The 16178-nt window shown below is 39.0% G+C and overlaps 1 protein-coding gene across 1 annotated transcript in view; it reads left to right on the top strand.

The window, feature by feature from the left end:
- The first annotated feature begins 4794 nt into the window (after window positions 1–4794).
- The window catches only part of LOC103392541 (shisa family member 6), a 46181-nt gene continuing 34797 nt past the window's right edge, over window positions 4795–16178 (top strand). The window contains exons 1-2 of the mRNA XM_025064796.1: window positions 4795–6019; window positions 13954–14111. Of these exons, the coding sequence (XP_024920564.1) occupies window positions 5442–6019; window positions 13954–14111 (736 nt within the window). The 5' untranslated portion in view covers window positions 4795–5441. The remainder of the gene's footprint in view (window positions 6020–13953; window positions 14112–16178) is intronic.

The following is a 16178-nucleotide window of genomic DNA, read 5'->3' as shown; positions in this document are numbered from 1 at the left end:
AAGTATCAAGTCTTGTCGAGTCAAAGGGCTCGAGTCCAAGTGAAGTCACGAGTCATTGATGTTAAAGTCCAAGTCGAGTTCCAAGTCTCTTTTTACATTTTGTCAAGTCGAGTCTAAAGTCATCAAATTGATGACTCGAGTCTGACTCAAGTCCAAGTCATGAGACTCGAGTCCACACCTCTGATTAACAGTATAGACTGAAGCAGGATACAGTTTTACAGTACAGTTACTTTTTAGAGAGGCCAGGACTGGAGTGATATGGTCCCTCTTTCTGATTCCTGTAAATACTCATGCCGCACCATTTGTACGAGCTGTCTTTTAAGAGACATATTAGGGCAGTCTGACAGCAGAGAATTACATTGGTCCAGTCTGGACGTAACAAACACATGAACTGATTTTTTTCAGCATTTTGTACTGACTAGATAGTCAAAGTCAAAGTCAAAACTTTATTGTCAAATATGTCATACATACAGGACGATATGGCACAATGAAATGAGCTGTATATTTGACACTCCTGCTCTAAAATGTTCATATGCATACACATATTGACGGAGGGCAATCTTTAACTAAAAACTTTGATAACAGATGAGGCACGTGGAAAAAGGCTAATGCCACTCTCAGGGAGGTGAACAATGTCATTTAACAGACTTTTTTTTCTCTTTAAACAACTGAATTTTGCTGGAGGCTATGAAAACTCGAAAAATCCACGAAGGACATGTTCGAACAGAATAGCTATGTTTAAAGTCGGATGTGTCAAATATAAGGTTTAATCCGGCCCGCTTGATGAATTTTGAAAGTTAGTTTTTAAAAATGATCATTTATTTAATATGAATATATTTTCTAACATACTTCTTACGAGAAAGTATATCTAAGACATTTTGCCACACATACTTACAGGGTAATACATTAGAATAACAAACAATCATGTACAGTACGTACGGTTGGGAAATCTAAGATACCGGCATGTCATGCGTGACATATGTACTGTATATATGGTGAGCATTTAATGAATGTAGCATTTTTTTTTTAATTTTTTTTTCTTCAAAAATCATCAAGCGGGCCGGATCGAACTCTCTAGCGGGCCAGTTTTGACCCATGGGCCATATTTTTGACACCCCTACTCTACATACTTTGACTATAGTATGGTAATTTCATTTCTGTACTTTAGGCACTTCCATGTGCAGCTGTTAAAATAACACCTGTTGAATGATACTAACACGTCCTTGTTGATGAAGGTCGTCTTCATCTTTATGTAATTGTAATTGAAGTAGAACACAACATATGTGGACCTGTCCAATCTAATATGTGCCGTTGCCTTTTTTTTTTAATAGCGCAGTTAGGTAAAGAGGCCACATCTTAGCAGAACAGAGCACCTGACCTCTATTCAAAATGAAATGCCTGCGGTAGAAAGGCAAGTAAAAATAGAAGCCTGTCTGCTGTAAGAGTCCTTGTGACTCCCCTAACGGTCCTGTTGTGTTTTTGTAAAAATGTAAAACTGGACCGGCTAACAAAATTATTATTTTCCCTGTTCACTGCTGTGAGTCTCCACTTTCCCCAGGGATGGGTTCAAATGAAGGTTTGAAAAAAAAAAACCCATAAACAAATAAAATACAAAGGACAACATTTTTGTTTCATTGTATCATTGAATCGCTCATTCTGTTTTCATTATCAGAGCAAAAAAAAAAACGATCACAATTCTTACCGATATTACAATAAAATCGGCTTGCCGGTATTATCGAACATCCCCATTAAAAGGGTGTTCTTAAGATTTGAATTCAGGTTAGAAATGGCACTAGAAACAAATGTTGGGTGTTGAAATCTATTGGTTTTCACAGAAGAGAAACAAATACCTGAACCCGAGGGTGATACTGCACTTTTGTACAGTTCTGTGAGGCTGCTTTGTTGTGTATCTATGATTTAGATGCCTATAAAGATTCTCAGTCATCCAGGTCATAGTCAAGCTACTGCCCTTCAGAACTTTGGAAAGAGCAACTTTGGCCCTGGCACTAAGAAACCTATACCCACAAATCGTTGCAAATTTTTTGGTACTTTCTTGGTCTTGTGATTACAATTATGCCAGTAATCGATTAGATTACCCAGGTACTTTCATTGCCATGCATAAGACAGTGGCTGAATTGTCAGTAAATGTTTAAATGTGTCTGTGGGCGTGCTGTCTATGTGTTTGCGTTCTTCAACCAAATGTGGGGCTGAATGGCATTAAAGACAGATAATTGGCCCTCGGGGCACTTAAATACCCATTGTGGTATAGCAGCAGTAGCATCATCTACCCCGTGCTTGGTCCTACTGTATAAGCATAGATAGATGGATGGATAGATAGATAGATAGATAGATAGATAGATAGATAGATAGATAGATAGATAGATAGATAGATAGATAGATAGATAGATAGATAGATAGATAGATAGATAGATGATAGATGGATGGATGGATAGATAGATAGATGGATAGATAGATAGATAGATAGATAGATAGATAGATAGATAGATAGATAGATAGATAGATAGATAGATAGATAAAAAACTGTGCAGATAGGCTGAAATAGGCAATGAAATTGTCATGGGTGATTTGTGACAGCAACAAACCTGAAAGGTTTACAAGACAGAAGTAAAACCTACTTTGATGTATGGTTTAAAGGCCATGGCACTGCCTGGGTGACAGTGATGAAGATGTTGAAATTGTATCTAGGACTCACCAGGATGGACAGAATTAGAAATGACCAGAACAGTAGGGCAGTTAAGGTGGAGCGGTTCGTAGATACTGAATATATCAGACAAGGGATGTTAGTATGTAGGATGGGGTTGCGCCAGGGAAGAGAAGAGGTACGTAAGGGAAGATTTATGAATGTCGTGAAAGAGGACATGGAGATTGTTGTTGTATAAGTAAGAGGAGACAGATGAGCTGCTTTGGCAGACCTGACGCGGCCCACCAAGTCATTTTGTATGGCCCGCAATTTTTAAACCTAATTTTTTAAGAACAGCAATAAACAATATTTGTATATTGAATGAATACTAATCAATTGCCCAAATATTTATCAATACGTTATGGTGTAGTTAGATCTATACAGTCTTCCATTTACAATGGGACCTTCGTGGGTACTGTATTGCTGATGTGGCTCCCTGGTGAAAATGAGTTTGACACCCCTGAAATATAATGAGGTAGATTCCCTAGGAAAAGCAAGTTACGTACTTATGCATTGTACACTGCTAATTTCCTTGACACTGTCAAACCTAAGTTAGTCCAGCAAGTTACGTACTTATGCATTGTACAGTGCTAATTTCCTTGACAAACCTAAATTAGTCTTAACTTATTTGCTTGATGCAGACATTCCTGCGGACATTTTCTGTGAATGATTGGTTTTGGGCGCATTATGAAAGCACATTATGGGTTTTTTTCTGGGTTGTATCAGGAGGTCGAGAAAGAGAGGGAGGGAGGAAAAGACAGAGGGAGAGAGAGAGAAGGTGGGGCAGAAAGGGAATTACGGAGAGAGGAAGACGAAAATTCTTTCCGCCCTTGTGCAGTAGCTTCATTTCTTTCAATCTGGTGGCTTAGATAAAAGTGCTGCTTTATCAACCACCATCAAGACGGTAAGCCTTGTTCCTTTATTCTCTCTTTTTCATGTACCTATTACCTGTGTAAGTATATGTAAGAATGAAAAAAATGAACAAAAAAAAACAAGTTAATGCCACGCTATCTTTAAACAAACACAGACATAGCTTTGTAGCCATGCACAATACAAACCCTTCACAAGGATGCACAAAAAATTGCTTTTGCCAAGTTAAAAAACAAATAGTTAGAACATAACCCAAATCATATGAACGACATTGATTTTTTTTTTTTTTTTTTTTTGCCCCACTAAACCCAAAGAAAATTGAGACCTGTTACTAACAATATCCGGCACTTCTTTCTACTCCTTTCGATCTTTCTTCCATGCATGGACCAGCGCACAAAGACCACAGGTTTCCAATTACTGCTGCATTCTGTGGGCAGACTAATAGTTATGGGCTGTCAATGTCACAGGTGTCCCTCTCTGCGATTAAAAATTGATTTTTGCACAAATCTGGGTTAAGTTTAGGTCATCTCTGCATTTAAACACATAGTGATCTTGTATTTTCTCTGTATCAGAACCTAAGACCTTGCCAAGGACAAATGACAATAAATCCTTGCAGCATTTTGTGATAAGGCGTAGAGGTAACAGGTCTGCTGTTTCTGTTCCCTTGTGACTCCAATATTGAAATTAAAAACCACGATGCACTCAAGCAGAAAACGAAACCTTGGGATATGAACACTATGTCAAGACAGTAGATGTTTTAACATGGTGTTCACAGTTGTTAGAGTATATTCCAAATGTGTAGTTATCAGGTGTGTCATCTTTATTATCTATTCTTCTCAACATGGGATAAACAGACATTTTTTTTTTATAATTTTATAAAAAAAAAGTGTTTTCCTGCAAAGGATGTATTTACCGTCATTTTGTATTAAGTGTAAATGATCCATTAAAGTGCCGCTAGAGCAAGGGGTGTCAAGCTAATTTTGGTTCAGTGACCACATACAGCCTGATTAGATGTCAAGTGGGCCGGACCAATCATGAAGTAATTATTATAAATAACAAGAAGTCCACGTTTTTCTTCTTTGTTTTCATGCAAATAAGTACATGTTTATTAGAAAATATTGATATTTAATGAAAGAAATATCATTCAAACATTAAGTGTTAACGCATTATTTCACTTTAAACATTTATCAAGGGGGTTGGTTTGAAGCCCCCTAGCGGGTCAGTTTTGGCCCGTGGACCTTATGTTTGACACTCCTGCACTGAAGGCTTGTGCCACATTCTTTTTGGTGACACGTGACAAGCCACAGTGCACACTTACTATGCAATCTATTAATACAAATGCATCAGATAAGTTCCCATATCAGAACAAAAAAAAAACAACAACTAGAACTTTTGAAGTATTATGTTTTTAATGAAAACAACACACGCTCAAATTTCTTACTGCACTTGTTTTTTTATTTATTTATTAAAATTGAAACTCACTTGGACATCTGTTCATCCGAGCACCACTGTCACATACTTTAATCGAAGTTGCTTTTTAATAGTTTTATGTAAGAAAAAATAAACGTCGTTTCTTCTCCAAACGCAGCAACCGCAACTCTCAGTCCCACTGAGGAACTGCTCACAGGCACATCTCCCTGGACGGACCCTCCCCAGCGATCCAGTTTCACGGCATTTAACCAAAAATCTATGAAGATGCGCCAAATGTCCGTTGTGCGTCAAAGCCAGCCGGAGTCCACAGACGAAAACCCTACGCCTAAAGGAGATTCAACGACGAAGAAACCAGGGAGAAACTCTGCGCGTTAAGGGGTAGAGACGAGACAGTGAGTCGCAGCAGCGGGAGAGTGGCTGGAAACCAGTCCGTCCTCAAATGATGGGACAAACGCACCTTCTACTTCTTCTAATTTATTTAGACCCGCTGAACGTCCTGTGCAGCTCCGCCATCCACAAGAAACTCAAATCTACACACAATAGGAGCCACAAGTCCAAGGCGGTGAATGGCAGCAACAACGGCGGAGGCACAACTGCACTCCCCTCGGCCGCGGAGGTGCCGGGGAAGGTGTCGTCGCTCCAGGCTGTGGGCAAAGCGCAGCACGACATCTGCCTGGGCTACTACGACGTAAGCGGCCAATACGACAAAGAGTTCGCCTGCAACAACACCGACCATCGGTTCTGTTGCGGCAGCTGCTTTCTGCGCTTCTGCTGCGCCGACCGCGCCAAACGGCTTGAGCAACGCGGTTGCACCAATTATAATACGCCGGACTGGATCAAAACGCAGCAGCCGCCGTCCGCGGCGCCCACGGGGGACTCGTATGACCCAGAATTGGATAAGACCAACACCACGGTATATATCTCTTGTGGGGTCGTGGCGCTCGTTATTACCTTCGGAATTTGCGCCAAGGTTGCCTACGACCAAGCAACTAAGCCTCAGGAAATGAACGTACACAGGTAAGGCTTCGTAGAACCACATTGTGGGTGATGAGTAATTAACATCAACACAATGTTTTGCAAAAAAAAAGGCGTTATCAAAGGAAATGTTCTTGTTGCAAAGTGTGTGTAATAGTTGTCCAAGTTGTGCCTGAGTTTTATCCAAGCACCTATCGGGTTCATACAGATGACCAAATAAGACATATACGACAAATAAGCCCATAAACAGCTCAGAAAAAGTAGCCTACTAGTAATGTAACTTATAATACATTAAAAAAACAAAACAAAACATGTTAGCAAAATATGTAGAAAGACTAAAAGAAGCAAAGGTAAATAAACTGAGCCAATGATAACTAAACTAACTTTAGGGTGCCTGAAAAGCCTGAAAAACACATTTCTGCAAATAATTATTTAGCTGAAAGTTATAATTTATCAATGATAGGTTTGAGCTTTAAATCCCTTAACAATAGATATTTATGCCAATGTATGTAATTTTTTTTGTTCGAATTGAGTTTTCTGGTTTTGTCAATTTATGTTTATTAAATCACACAAGCCAAAACAAAAGATCAGTGCATTCCTCTGCCATGTGTCTTTTTTTTATACTTTATATGTGTGTAATAATGAATGGTTTGCAGTACTGTGATACTTCATGGTTTGTTAATTGCAACTGCTTCATCAAGTGCTCAATGGTTGTATGTCAACCAGTGGGAAAAAAATATATAACCACATTAAATATTGAAACAAAATAAGGGAAATTAACAAGAGTTAAACACCCCTCCTCCCCCAGTTTTACCCCAATTTCCCCCCAAAGTTATGTTTGTCCATGCAATACAGTCTCTGGAAAGACGTGTCCGAGAGATGGGGCATGGCCTCGTTTAGCTGTGAAATGTCATTCAGGTTACAACCTGCTTTAAATGAGATCCTGGATGAATGTTTTTTTTGAGTGAGCAGGCATTCTGCAGACCAATGTGCTCAATGATTGTATGTCAACTAGTGGAAAAAAATATATACCCATATTCAATATAGAAACAATATATGGGAAATTAACAAATGGTAAACACACCTCCTCCCCCAATTTTGCATTTAAGTGTATTGGTTTTATGTGGGGAAATATTACATTCACAATTTTCCTTATTCGGGCTGGGTTTTAGATGCCTTCACATGTTAATGTTGATAGCTATTTTTGTTTGTTTTGTTCTTGCCTAACGTTTAACAGCACAATCAGTATCCTCTTTCTTTTCTGGCCCAAGGACTTTACTACATTTACTGTCAGAGTGTCAGGCAAGCAAGGCAGCAAGACAAAGATCGCTTTGGTTTTGAGACATTGAGTGTAGGTAATGACGATTGTACAGACCAGATTTAAACAGGAACGTTTTGATATTCTTTTTTTTTTCTTTATAAGAAATTAGATAGCAAGGTTGAGAATATACATTAGAGCTTAGTTAAAAAAAAAGCAACCATGGTCAAAATAGGAAGCGTGTGGATGTTCTCATTAAAGAAATCTGTTAGTGAGTTGCAGAAAGCTGTGGAGTGAAGGGCAGGATTTCATGTGGTCTATTCATGGTATTAAAAAGGGTGACATTTTTGAATTTTTTCTTAGTTTGAACATGTAATTGAAAAGTAAACGTTATGTTTGTCTATGCAATACAGTCTCTGGAAAGATGTGTCTGAGAGAGGTAACCAGCTTTGGGAGCATGGCCTCGTTTAGCTGTGAAATGGCATTCAGGTTACAACCTTCTTTCAATGACATCCTGGATGAATGGTTTTTGAGTGAGCAGGCATTCTGCAGACCAATTTTGACAGTTTTAGTGTTGGATTTGACAGGAGCGTTAGCTGACGTGTCTAGGCTGGCTAAGAATCAGAGGTGTGGACTCGAGTCTCATGACTTGGACTCGAGTCAGACTCGAGTCATCAATTTGATGACTTTAGACTCGACTTGACCAAATGTAAAGAGACTTGGAACTCGACTTGGACTTTAACGTCAATGACTCGTGACTTCACTTGGACTCGACAAGACTTGATACTTTCTCCAAAACCCAAAGATTATAAAGTAAGTTATTGAGGAGCGCTGTGTATCTCTCATGCACATGTGCTGTCGGCACAACATCCAATCAAATAAAACGTTGGCCAATCAAATTGCGGGACAACCAATGAGAAAGAGCTGTCGAACAATGCGCGGGTTAGAGAAAATTGTACCAAAGATCGTGTTGTTCGGATTTAAAAACTACGAGATGGTCAACAAAAAAGGAGTGGCAGTGGGGTGGAAGGACTCGAAAGGACTCGAAACAAAAACGGCAGGACTTGGGACTTGACTTGACACTTTTCAGTCATGACTTGGATTCGACTCGGACTTTGCCTATTTTGACTTGAGACTTGATTCGGACTTGAGTGCAAAGATTTGCTTGTGACTTGCAAAGCAATGACTTGGTCCCACCTCTGCTAAGAATCTACAATTATAATTTATTCTGTTGGAGTTGTCCTAGCTAAAAGACTGTCAGGATGTCTAATGTACTGTATATTCCCTCTTTGGGTTGGTGGAAAATGTCTGGGCGATGAAGCACCACTTCTACCAGTGATTCAGAGAGGTGAGGGCAATGATAGTAAAGCTCTGGCAGTGGTGGCTTAGTGGTTAAGAAGTGGATTTGGGTCGGGAAGGCTTCAGGTTCAACTCCACTTAGGTCTGGAAGGCTTCAGGTTCAACTCCACCAACTGCCAAGTTACGTACCAGTGAAGTGCTTTGAGCATGGCACTGTCCACACACACTTAAAGCTGTCCCCTGCTCACTTTGTTGAGGGGTTAAAAGCAGAGGTCACATTTCATTGTGTGTGTGTAGTGGTGTGCTGTGTCACAATGACAAGTAATTCACTTTCAACTTTGTTTTTTGCCGAGTACTGCAGGAGTCTCAGGTCAGAGCATGTGGGACAGTAGAAACCAGATGGCCAGGAACAAAAAAAAAATAGAACCTGTCAGGCCTCATTTTGAATAGAGGTGGACAGTTGCTGCAGAGTCTGAGTTAGAACTGATTGTTATTATTATATGTTAAGTCGTTTCTTGTCCAAACAAGTTGTCACTTAAAATGGAAATATGACTGACAGACACACTGCACAGGGCTGGGTATCAATCAAAATTTTTGGTACCGGTACCAATACCGATTCCTTGGTTTCGAGACTGGTTCCTGAATAATACTTTTTTTGATACCAATTTTAACAAAAATAAAATTACATCACACATTACAGTACAACCTTTTATTTTTCAGCTTTCCTTTTTTTTCCACCCCAAGCACAAGAAAAAACAAACAATTAATAATTTCCATTGCAAAAGAAGAGCTAACATGCGACAGGTCAGTGTCACATGCTTACTGCTATATGCTGATGACCCTTTGAGTCACATTTGTACCCATCAACACAGATTAGCAAGTATGCTGAATTTGTTTGAAAGTGGTGGCAACAAAAATAGGTAACACAACCAACTTACATGCCCGTATAAAACATAACCTCCCAGGATGTATGGATGGGAACCATGTAGCCCTCCAACCAAAATGAACGCCATTTTTCTTTTTTAAATTTTCCCTTAACTTTGTCAAAGCAAATCCTGGTATATCTGAATCTGCTAGCGCTAGCTTAACCCCCTGTGGCTCCCTGTGGCGGAGGGGGAAGCTTGAATGAATTGACTACAGACCCATGTTTGCAGTCCATGAGCAGAATACAGTAGAGTAATGGCAGAACTATATAAAAATGGTCCTCTATCCTTTCTCACACAATTCAGTGAAGCCAAAAAACGGAGCAGTGTTGTTGACGAGACGCAGAAGTGCATTGAGAGCAAGTCCGCAAGTCTCTAAAACAGCCCTAATGTTACTGTTTAACAACTCCATTACCATTTGCAGCCCTGCCATTTTGGAGGTTCAGTGTGATGTTGGCTGGTAGGGTTTGCTTTCATAGATGTTCAATTATCTGGTTTGTATATGAGTATTTTCTCTTTTCCAAGGAAAAGTATAAAAACCACTACTGTGGTCACCACTATCCTCTTCCAATAGGTCCAGCTGGATGGCAAAAACGGTGCTGTCAAAAGTAATTGATATAAAAAAGTAACTACTGACCATGCCAAAAAAGTTGAAAAGAGTTTTGAATTTACTGGCAGAGGGATACAGTGAGCGTCAGGTTGTTTCCATCCTTAAAATCTTTAAGACAGAGGTTCATAAGAACGAGCCAACATTGAGGACAACAAAGCTACAGGCTGGCAGATGGCGACACTGACTCTCCACTGACCAGGATGATCGCCAACTCATTTGAATGTCAGTCAGAAACTCTAGGATGAATTAATTGACCTACTAAAAGAATGGCAAATGGCAGCTGGGGTGAAGTGCACGGCGTGAACCGTAATCGAAATTGGCTCCTAGGGGCAGGGCTCAAGTCGTGTAAAGCTAGAAAAAGCCCTTCATCAATGAGAAGCAAAGAAGAGCCAGGCTGGGGTCTGCAAAAGACCATAAGGATAGGACCATAGAGGACTGGAGATAAGTCATCTTCTCTGAGAGACCTACAAGCCACAGTGTCTCGAACCCACTGAAATTTGGTGGAGGACCGGTGATGATCTGGGGATGCTTCAGCAAGGCTGGAATCAGGCAGATTCGTCTTACGAAGGATTGATGAATCAAGCCATGTACAAGGTTATTCTTGGAAAAAACTTGCATCCTTCTGTTCTGAAAATGTTCCCCAACTCTGAGGACTGTTTTTTTTCCAGCAGGACAATCCTCCTTGCCACAGCCAGGTCAGTAAAGGTGTAGATGGAGGACCAATAGATCAAGACCCTGTCTTGGTCACCCCAATCTCCAGACCTGAACCTCATTGAATGTGATCAAGAGGAAAATGGATGGTCACAAGCCAGTGATATTTTAAGTCTAAAAACACTGCCTTTGACCATTTTTCAATAAATATAAATCCTATTAATGACAATAGTTTTATTTGGAATTTGAGAGAAATGTTGGCAGTAGTTTAAAGAATGAAACTAAAATGTTTCTTTTACTCAAACACATACCTATAAATAGTTAAATCAGAATTATTTTTTTTGCAGTGGTCTCTTATTTTTTTTCAGAGCTGTACTGTATATGTATGGCTTTTACATATGACTAGTAATCTGGCAGTGACATGGGAGTGATTTTTGTTTCCCTTTCTCTCATTTCTCTCATTTGTTTGATATATACCTATCTTCATCTCATATCTGTGTAATGACTATGAAGCACTGTGCATTTGCTATTTGAGAAAACTTTGATAAAAAATCTTATATAAAAAAAAGTATGGGGGAGCAACATGATACTGACTGAGATAGTCAAAGTACTAGTCAAAAGTACCCTAGTGAAGGATAGATGATACAGCTGATGTTGTTTACCATTGTGTGAAAAGATGGAAAAGAAGTATTTTGGTATATACCCTGAAGAAATTGGTAATGAGCTCTAGGAATTACAGATTCAAATGTGTTTTAAGTCATACTGTAGCATTGGTATCAACAGTGTGTATCAAATCAATACTGTGACCTTTATACTACATCTTCTTACACCTACCATGTCTGGTCATGTAAAGACTGTGGTGTACACAGTGTACATGTAGGGTAAATAGATAAAATAAAGTTCTGGAGACAGTGTCACGATGACAGTCGTGACTGTGTTTCCCTGTGTTTTCCCCCATTCTTGTGTTGTGCACTTGTGTCTCTGTCCGTGTGGTGGGCGTGGCACATTTCCCTGACTCTGCCTGGATAATCATCGAAGCACACCTGCCGTTCCTCAGCACCTGCCTTCAATCAACCCATCACTTTGACGGCATAAAAACCCTGGCCTTTCTCCCACTTGTCGTCAGATTGTTTGTTCAGCTATCAAGATCAGGACTGATAAATCACCATGTGTGGTGCTTCTAGAGATCTGTCCAATATTTTTTTGTTGGTTTATGAATTAACTAAATTGAGGTTTGAAGACTAGGCAGATGTTCCTGTATTTTATTACATGTTTCCAATTGTAAAATATTACAAGCTTACCCAAGCTTGATTTTGTGTAGGATGGTACAACGATGCGATCTGTTAAATATCTGGTTCAAAACTTTATGGGTTCACTTGTAAAGAGTTTCTAATGGCTTCAGTGTTGAACCGTTCGTTTGTCCCCCAGCTTGTGAAGGTATGTCAGATGTTTTGCAGCATTAGGTCATTGTGTTTCTTATATATTTAACATTTCCTAACTAAGCCTAACTCTTTGACTTTTTTGTATGCATATTTCAAATGTTAGATTGGAGTCGGTAATGATTATCAGATATTCAATCTTTGACACGATATTATCCATATTATCACCTGAGATTGTTATGTTCTGCACATTTTCTATTTCCTTTTAGTAAAGATTACTCCTGCAGTTTATTTTAGATTAAGTTGGAGGCAGGAGCAGTTTATCCATTTAATGATGTTTTAGTGCTGGAGTGAGTTTGGCAGCTGCCAACTGCTTTGTCCTGACATGCACATACTGTACGTCACAGTGTCATCTGCATATAGTTTTCCACAATAGATAAGACAAATGGTGGGTCGTTGATATATAGAAAAAATAGTAGTTGACCAAGGATTGATCCTTGTGGTACTCAATTGTTAAACTCGTGAGCTGAAGGAAGTTGTTGGTTGAGAAGTTGGAAGTGGACAGCTTGACAAGAAGGAAGGCTTTGCACAGGTTTAGGAAAATGGCACCAACAACACCTCCTTTGTCAACCATAACTAAGAAAAGACAGTTACTTGTTTCAGTGCAGTAGTTAGCCCTAAAAACTACTTAGGATAAGGATTCATTTATCTAGTATTCAAGGAGACAAAATGCCTCAATAGCCACTTTTCAGCAACCCTGTATACCACAAGTAGGATGCTAATTGGGTGATTAGTTACTGATGTTCTGTGGGTCTCCCTGATTTAAAAATAGGAGGTGCAAATGCAGTCTTCCAGGCACTTGGAAATGATCCCTTAAATATTGATACATTTTTAGTTCAAAGATGGATTGAATACAAAATAAGGTCATACTATTATCAGTTTTAATGATGCTTTCTGTTACTAAAGTTTGCAGTCTATGAAATGTGATTTGGGGCCTACACCTGCCTTAATATAAGATAATCACGGCAAGCATGGTGACTTGTGTTCAGTATTGGCAAGTACACAAATGAAGACACTCCTCGCACTGTTTTTTTTCTAATAATCAGTATGGGGGGTAACCGTTTTTTCTATGGCACTATGCTGGATTGCTAAAGTGTTTTTGAAGCCAACCAGTCAAAGAAAATCATGAGGAGCCAGTGAGAACCTTTATTGTTGAAAGGTTGTTGTTGTTGTTGTTGTTGACTTAAGTACATTCTGCTGAAGAACAGATACCCTTACTTGTATATACCATGATTCTGACATGTAATAGACTTGCCCCTACTGCGCACAGTGTAGCAGCCAACTAGGACATTTCAAATCAGGTCGTCTCTGTCGGTATAAATGAATTGGCTAAAGTGTGCTGGTCTTGGAAAGGAGATGCTATTTATATACTACACTGTATAGTTCCCAAAGTCACAGAGTTACAGAAGATGAACTGGGGGCTTACTCTAGATTGACATTTACAAAAATTGAAATGAGCAGTGTATTTCTATTTAGAAAAACGAAGAGCCATTGAGTGTCACTGTTATGATACTGTTCCTTCAACTTAAATTGGAGTTTGGAAAAGTCTAGATTTAGTTAAAGGACAAAAAAAAAAAACATTTCTCACACATTTCCCACAGAGGAAAGTTTATCTACCATACACATAACATACTGCAGCAGTTGTTTTAAATATGTGTTTCGCTTACTCTTACAAAATGGTATTATTATAATAACTGGGTTGCTGCTCAATATGATAAATTGAATATCGTGGTGAAAAAGTTGTGTAAAGAGAGACGAGTTAAAACTATTTTTGTTATTTGTCTTTTTTCTTTCAGAGCATTGACTGATATTTTGAGGCAACAAGGGCCAGTTCCACTACCTCAGTATGATCACGAAAGCATTGCAGTAATTGATGGCTCACCCCAGGACGAGACACCAATTCGGACGTCAAAGAATCACTACACACCTATTCACACCAAAGCATCAAACCATGGTAGGTAACATTACTTTTTCATAGATCATTAGCAAATGTATGGGAGCATAGGACATTGTTTTTGAAAAACACTTTTTTTTTTTTAAGTCAGTTCACTTCCCAAAATGCAACATCTAGCAGTCTAATAGGTTAAGCACAAGATGATCTAATTTGTTTGGATAACAGAAGTTGTTGTTGCAGATGACACGTATTGATGTGCATATTTGCTTTAGGTGGTATTGCAAAAGAAACTGCCATGCTAGCTTGATAGACATACCCAGACTGGACGACTATAATATAGACGATCAATGTCACATAACAGAGCTGCTACTCCATCAGGGTCATCTAATACTAGCAGAAAGACAATGGATTTTTCTCTGTGGTCAGGTGGGTCCAAATTTCAAAATGCAGGATCTGTGATGATACAAGTGTAATCATCATGCATAGAGGATCTGCACACATTAAAGGTTTATATAGGGATTAAAAACACCTGCTATTAAATAATGGATTAAATCATTTTAATAGACATAAAAATTTAAATGAGCGAAACACAATTTGAGAATTTCTTTCCAAATTACCTCTAAGTTTAAAACCTTTATACAAATAGTGTTCGGGGTTGATTATAAAGCTTGTTGCTCAGATATAATACTGTTGCACAAATGCCATTTCTCTTTCTCCAACATTTTTAGACGGTCTCCAGATTTCTGCTCTGGGGATCAGCCCGTGTGCTAAGTGCCCTGGTGCGGTGTCCCAGATTCGGCGGTGTTACATTTCACTCTTGTGTCATTGCCTCCACTATTTTTCCTCCCTGAGAAGTACACGAATATTAGGCTGATATACACTGATCTGCAGTCTATATCAGCGGGAGGTGCCAGACAGAATAAAAAGAAATAAAGCTGTTATACTCTCAAATTATCAAGAAGGTGCGGGTCGTATCTGTTGCCATTATTCCCACAGACCATTTAAAAACCATTTTGGGTGCTTAAATGTCTGTTTTCTTCATTTTATGATTCTTCCACCTGTGGTGTCCCAGATATACTGTGTAAAAAGCAGTGCTTTTCTGCAAAAGAAAAAAAAGTACACACAAGAGACAGAGTCCTACCTTTGTCTACCTTAGACAAACCTATCCAAGGTAGTAGGTAATGGCAATAAGATAACAGCAGATTGATCACAGGCTGACTATACAGTACTAGAACAAAATATTGGAGGAGGCAGCATCACATAACACCAATGGCCAGTGACTGATTGACCTGAAAGGAGACCACAGGAACACTCCACTGCAAAATGCAGTCACGATGACCAAGACAAACACCCAACACAGGCTTTCAGGAATAAAGAGTTAATATTGTGTATATGTCTGAACCTCCTAAGAGAAATCATCACAAAAGCTTAATGGATGATAAGACAAAGCATTGCATAGATTTGCAATATAATTGCTAAATGTTTAAGGCTAATCACATTGCTAATTTTTTTTTTCAGCCAATTAGGGGGTCCCTTTTTTTAAAATTTTTTTTTCAGCCAATTAGGGGGTTCCTTTTTTAAAAAAAATCTGAGGTAACAATCTGTGAATCAGTAAAACCAGATTGTTTATTTTTTCAGCCAATTTTACTGGCAAGGGAGATTGCTCCACTTTTTGGTGCATTTCTGTCATTTTTAAATACTACCTGATAAAATGTCAAACATTTTGGACAATTGTGAAGGTGACTGAATGAGAGTGTGACAAGAACAGGGAAACTTGCAGACTGGTAGACTGACAAAAAGATAAGGATGTACTGAGGGTCAAGACAGGGAAACCAAGTTAGGAGCCCAGAAAGGAGTATGGACAAGCATGAGGCTTTTATCTAGCCACTGAAGCATAATAATAATAATAATACATTTTATTTCATAGGCGCCTTTCTGTCACCCAAGGACACCTTACAGTGAATACAAAGATAACAACACAGCATTAAAAAAAAGCAATAAAACATTAAAACATTAAGAACAAGTTCAAATACAGCAGTGAAATATCAGATGGAGAAGGCAATTTTAAACGGATGAGTTTTAAGTGCAGACTTGAATTGTGGGAGTGAATTGATGTTCCTCGGGGGG

Source organism: Cynoglossus semilaevis, chromosome 17, assembly GCF_000523025.1.
Source record: "Cynoglossus semilaevis isolate Cse_v1.0 chromosome 17, Cse_v1.0, whole genome shotgun sequence".
Classification (NCBI taxonomy): domain Eukaryota; kingdom Metazoa; phylum Chordata; class Actinopteri; order Pleuronectiformes; family Cynoglossidae; genus Cynoglossus; species Cynoglossus semilaevis.
The sequence above is the reverse complement of the archived record's forward strand: the minus strand, read 5'-3'. Positions and strand labels throughout refer to the sequence as shown.